General features: G+C 58.2%; 1 protein-coding gene across 1 annotated transcript in view; it reads right to left on the bottom strand.

The window, feature by feature from the left end:
* Positions 1 to 1,409: 1,409 nt before the first annotated feature.
* The window catches only part of ATN1 (atrophin 1), a 7,761-nt gene continuing 3,741 nt past the window's right edge, over positions 1,410 to 5,429 (bottom strand). Inside the window, exons 5-10 of the mRNA XM_010567584.1 lie at positions 5,284 to 5,428; positions 4,739 to 4,961; positions 3,912 to 4,629; positions 2,469 to 2,612; positions 2,009 to 2,189; positions 1,410 to 1,443 (exon numbers count right to left, since the gene is read on the bottom strand). Of these exons, the coding sequence (XP_010565886.1) occupies positions 1,410 to 1,443; positions 2,009 to 2,189; positions 2,469 to 2,612; positions 3,912 to 4,629; positions 4,739 to 4,961; positions 5,284 to 5,428 (1,445 nt within the window). The remainder of the gene's footprint in view (positions 1,444 to 2,008; positions 2,190 to 2,468; positions 2,613 to 3,911; positions 4,630 to 4,738; positions 4,962 to 5,283; position 5,429) is intronic.

The following is a 5,429-nucleotide window of genomic DNA, read 5'->3' as shown; positions in this document are numbered from 1 at the left end:
GCTCCCAGAGGTGGCCACCGGCTCCCCAGCCCCGGTTTTTACACACACACACACACCCCCCCGCCATTGCGTGGAGAGTGCGTGTTTCTGTCCACTCCCACGGCCGGCCGCTCGCCACCGCCCCACACGGCCGGGTCCCCGTCCTGGCCCCGGTAAAAAGAAATGAACACAATGGAGTCTTGTTTCTGGAAGGGTTTTTTTTTGTTTGTTTGGCTTTTTTTTTTTTTTTTTTTTTTAAGAGCTTCATATATATATTTATATATATAAATTATTAGAATGTGTGTTGGGGCTTGGGAGTGCGTGGGGAACTTTGTTGGGGTGTTTTTCAATAGCTGGGTTGTTGGTTGGTTTTTCTTTTCCTTTTAATGGTTAAGTAAATATATATACGGGGACCAATCGAGAGATACAACTGTGAAATCAGACACGCACGCGGGGGCAAGGGAGTCACAAGTTGCTACATAAAACTGCCACGTCTAATAGGATGTGCATGAGTTAAAGTACATCAATTAGAATGGGTGAGGGGAAGGGGGCAGCCGCCATCTTAAAAGACAGTCCCAGGACGCAGTATCGCTCGGCCACATCAGCTCTCCCCGCGGGGCTCAAAGGGGTCATGGTGGCGATTGCGGTCTTGAAAAGAGTCTCCTGGTGCTTTGCACCTTCGTGGCCGTGCCCGTTCCCGTCAGCCGTGGGAAAGCACAGCCACCATCTTGCAAACAGTCTTGCGGTGCTTTGCACCCCGATGGCTGGGACCCGTCCCTCTGCAGGCAGGAGCGGCCGCTTTTGGAAGGGGTCCCGTAATGCTTTGTTTGCATCTGAAGGGATGCTGGAGAATGGGAAGCCTCTCTGGCTAGTCCGAAAAAGTTCCACGTTGCTTTTCTGTATCTCTAAGCAGTATCTTACACCTAAAGGGGGGGTGGGGTGGGAGGAGGCATCTTGAAAAAAGGCTCTCTTGGGTTTTGAGTTACTTCTTGGCCGCACCTCCTCCTCGCAGAAGCAGAAAAGGCAGCAGCATTGTGTACGTGAAGTCCTGTAATGCTCTGCGCTTTCTATTTAATGCAACTGTTCCCCCAAAACAAAGGATGGAGCTGCTGCCACCCTGAATTCACATCAGTCTTTGTCTTTTTGAGCTCTGTGCAATGCCGATTCTGTTTTCTTCAGAGCTCTGCTGAAATCACGTACCGATCGTTTCATGTCCGTTAGTGGTGTTTCAGTCCCTCCCCATTTTCTCTCCTCCACTTTCTGCTCCCAGGAAGCCATCCTGTACTTTTCGTCCGTCTTCTCTTGCACTCTACTGCATGGTGGGATCAGGATGTGTCACTCTGCAGCTTCCCCTCCCCCAGGATTTGGTTGATTGATTGCTCCTCTTGAGAGAAAGACATGATGATGTCACGTTGACAGTAGAAGTCCATTTAAAGGGGTTTGTCACTTTCTTTCTTCAGGTGGCTAGGATAAAGAAGAACAGCAAGGCGATTGTGAGAGAGAGAAAGGCAATTTAGTATCTCCCACTGCCTTTTGTTAGTCTAGACCCACACGACACTGCTGGCTGGGAAAGTTTTGCAAATCCTTGAAGTAGGAGATGCTATCGAAAAGGTGCGACGTCGCACCTCTCTCTTTCCCAGCGTGCCTCCCCACGTGCTTCTGAAAAGCCTCGTCTTGGCAAAAGCATCCAACCCTTGCGAACGTTCGGTCTTTTGGCAGGGGTATCAGTCAGTCGTAACTGGACTAGCACGTGCGAAACACGCAAGTTTGCCCCGGAGGAGAGGAGCTGAGACGCCACCTGAGATGAGCCACCCAACAGCTGCTTCCCAAGAACGACCTTGCCGGTGGCCAACCCACCGCCGTGCCCCAGTGGCAAGGCATCCCTGCTCCCAGGAGCGGGCACGGGCCGCGTCCCCCACTTCAGGGGCAACGCTTCCCCGTCCCCACCGCCTCCGCCACCTCCGCGGCGTACTTGCGAGGACAGAGCGGTCTGCTGGCCCCGCGCCGCGGAGGGAGCGGGTCCGTGCACCTGTAGTAATCCTCCTGCGTCGGGAGCGGCACGCCGTGCAGAGGGTGGTGGGCGTGAAGCCACTGCTGCTGTTCCAGGGCCAGGCGCTGCAGCTCGGCTGACTGCGCGTGCATGGCCTGCAGCTGATGCGCTGCTGACATGGGCGCGGAGAGGGAGCCCGGCAGGTCCCTGTAGGGTGCGGCTGCAGCCGAAGACGAAACGGAGAACAAGTTAGCCTAACAGCTCCATCCTCACCCATGGCCCCATAGCTCGGCCGAGACTCTACTGCGCTGCCTTCCCCAGCCCGGCCCGCGCGCAGGGCTTGCTCACCCCCTGATCGCGTAAGGCCTGTCCTACGCCGTGCCAGAGCTCTGTTTAACAGACCTCGATTTGGTCCTGTCACCCCTCGTGACCGCCCTGCCCCTTGGAGCTCTGCTGATGCTCTTCAGAGGAGACCCGCAGTCCCCGTGAGCTTCCTTACCAAAGAGCTGGTGGCGCAGCACTTCGTTCTCATGTAGAGGGTGAGGCAGGAGAGGGTTGGGGATGGTTCCAGCTGGATATGGTATCCGGGTGAGGTGGGATCCCGAGGCGAGTGGGTCGATAAGAGGGTGAACAGAAGCCGAGGCTGGGAAGAAAAGATATCACAAGATAATTGTCCCGTGCTTTGTAAGAGGTAACACGGAGAAAGGCGCAAGGCACAACAAAACAGATGTGGAGAGGGTCGGGGTGTGTTAGGGATGGAATGATTTCAAGGCTAGACAACGCAGTACCATGTCCTTCTGAGCGTTACTCTTTTTGCCTGCACTGAATTTCACGTGAACCAGTCTGGCATAGCTCTGTCCCTGCACTCCTCAGGGAAACAGTACTGCTCCTTAAAGTCGATTCTGCAAGGACTTGCTCTGCAACGACGCCTGGACCAGCATCGTGCCTCTGTCTGCCACCCTGGCTGTCATTCATGTGCATACTCATATTGGGTGCTTCCATTTCCAGGTCTCATCCAGCACGGATGCTCAGTGCCAGGCACTCAAGTTTGCAAGTACTATCTAAGGCTGAAATGCAAGTTACTATTCATATGAAAACTGCTCTTCCCAGTGGTTTGGACTCACTGCCAGAGTGCTGGCTGGAGGTGCCCAGCTACGGAGCGTGGGGGAATGGACATTCATTTGTACCTGAGGCCATCTCTGAGCAGCTGCGGCTGCTTAGAGTGGGTGTCTGTCTGTGACTCCACCACCAGATCCCACTGACCGCTCAGTACCTGAGCAGGCACAGCACTTTTTCCTATTGTATTGTAGTTTGGGCTTTTCTTCCCTGAGATTTTCATCCCTAAACGTCTTCTTTTTACTTTGCTTTCCTGTAGGATGCGGAAATGGAAGGGATCACCACTCAATTCTGAAGGACAGCAGCCTCCAGTTCCTTACAATTAGCCCATCTTCTCTCCCATCCCATCCCACCATCTGCAGCAAGAGCCGCAGGAGCAAACTAGAGAACCAACATTTCATTAGTCCTTAAGGATACTGTCAAAACCGTTGTTAGCAGGGCTCCCGCTCCCTCTGCAGACCACAGTGTGAGGGATGCAGCCCACAGCACCACCACCCTGGTAGCCCGTGGGACCCCAGCACTCATATTGAGTCCCCAGAGATCCAGAACTAAAGGACGTGCTGCAAACAACTCTGCTCGCCACTGAGCAGCAAACTCACAGACACCCCCATATTTGCAACAGATGCGTCTTTGGTGGGATGGGAGCGAGGGCAAAGCCGAATGACCACGACGTTGACCTCTTCTGGCTGAAGAGGTGGATCTGGGGCCCCAAAGTCTGGTCTCGGCAGCTTTTGGGCTTCCCCAGGGCCAGAGGGAGGGAGCGCAAGGAGGGCGTAGGAGGGAGAGCAGGGCTTTCTGCGGGGCACCACCGCAACAGGGTCCTTACCTGCATGTATGGCATCCTGCTGGTGGAGATGGAGGTGGGAGTGGATGTGGGAATGCTGATGATGATGAGGTGTCACATTGAGCATCTGCAGCCGGGCCAGAGGGTCATTGCTGAGAGCAGCCACCCGCTCGGCGTGCTGGCGCTCAGCCGCCAAGCGCTCGGCGTAGGACATGTCGGGACGAAGGGTCGGGCCGGCTGCCAGCGCCAGCCGCTCCCGCTCCAAGTGGCCCAGCCCTGGGTGGAAGGGAAAAGCGGGATGAAGGCCGGGGGCCGTCTGCAGACTCAGCCCGCCGTGGCGTGGGAACGGATCCATGGCAGCAGCTGGCACGGCGTGGAGCTGCTCTAACTCGGCCGGCTTGACTTCAAAGCCGGGCTTGAGACGTTCACGCAGGTCCCGGTCCCTCAGGTCTCGTTCGCGGGCTTCCCGTTCCCTCAGCTCTCGCTCCCGCGTCGCTGGATCGCTGCTGTAGATGGCCGGCACGTTGTACCCCAGCAAGCCCGGGTCGACAGCGCCCAGCGGCACGTAGAAAGGGTGGTTGCGGTTGCTGGGGGACATGACGTGGGGCCGCGCGTATTCGCTGAGGGTGCGCAGAGCCGGGGTGTCGGGACCCAGGTACGGGGGAACGGTCGCTACGGCACTGCCCTGCTCGAAGGAGGGGCGGTGGGGAACCGGCCCGAGGGACGAGCACTCAACCGGCCGGCCCTCCTGGGCCATCTTCTGCAAGAGAGCGGAGAGACCGGTGTCAGGGTCCCAGCAGGGAACGGCCGAGGGGGTCCGCGAGCATTCCCCCCCGGCTGCCCTGCAGCAGTGAGACCCCCAGACCTACCACGCTCCTCTCCAGCTCCCGCTCCTTTTCCCGCTCCCGCTCCTTCTCCCGCTCCCGCTCCCGTTCCCGCTCCTTCTCTTCCCGCGCCTTCTGCTCAGCCTCTCGCCGCACTTTCTCCACCAAGTCTGCCCTTTTCTTGGCCAGCTTGGAGCCGTCGAGGGGCACAAAGTACAGGTCCGTGCGGGAGCAGGAGTTGAAGCCGCGGTCCAAGTGTTTGTTGAATCTGGGGGCGAGAGGCGAAGCCTGTCAGCACAGGAGGGGGCTGGAAGGCAGGGACAGGGATGGGGACAGGGATGGGGACGGGGATAGGGACAGGGATAGGGACGGGGACAGGGACAGGGACGGGGGCAGGGATGGAGACAGGGATGGGGACCGGGATGGAGACAGGGGCAGGCAAATCCAAGCCCGGCGCTGTGGGAAAGAGCATCACAGAAAAGGCGAAAGGGCGCAGCTGCACCCCACACTCGGGGTGACCCCCCCCGTTCCCTGCCCCATGCATCCCTCCCCAGCCTGGGGACACCCCTGGACCCCCCCTCCCGCCTCACCTGGCTGACTGGCTGGCATGGCTCGGCACATCCACCACCTTGGGGGGCGGCGAGGGGCTGCGAGCAGGCGGCACGGGGCTCTCGGGGGGCTCGTACTCCTCCGACGGCTCCTGCTTGATCTGGGCGGCGCTGAGGGGCAGCGGGGG

This window comes from Haliaeetus leucocephalus, unplaced genomic scaffold (genome assembly GCF_000737465.1).
Source record: "Haliaeetus leucocephalus isolate CR32 unplaced genomic scaffold, Haliaeetus_leucocephalus-4.0 Scaffold228, whole genome shotgun sequence".
In the NCBI taxonomy this organism is placed as follows: Eukaryota; Metazoa; Chordata; class Aves; order Accipitriformes; family Accipitridae; genus Haliaeetus; species Haliaeetus leucocephalus.
The sequence above is the reverse complement of the archived record's forward strand: the minus strand, read 5'-3'. Positions and strand labels throughout refer to the sequence as shown.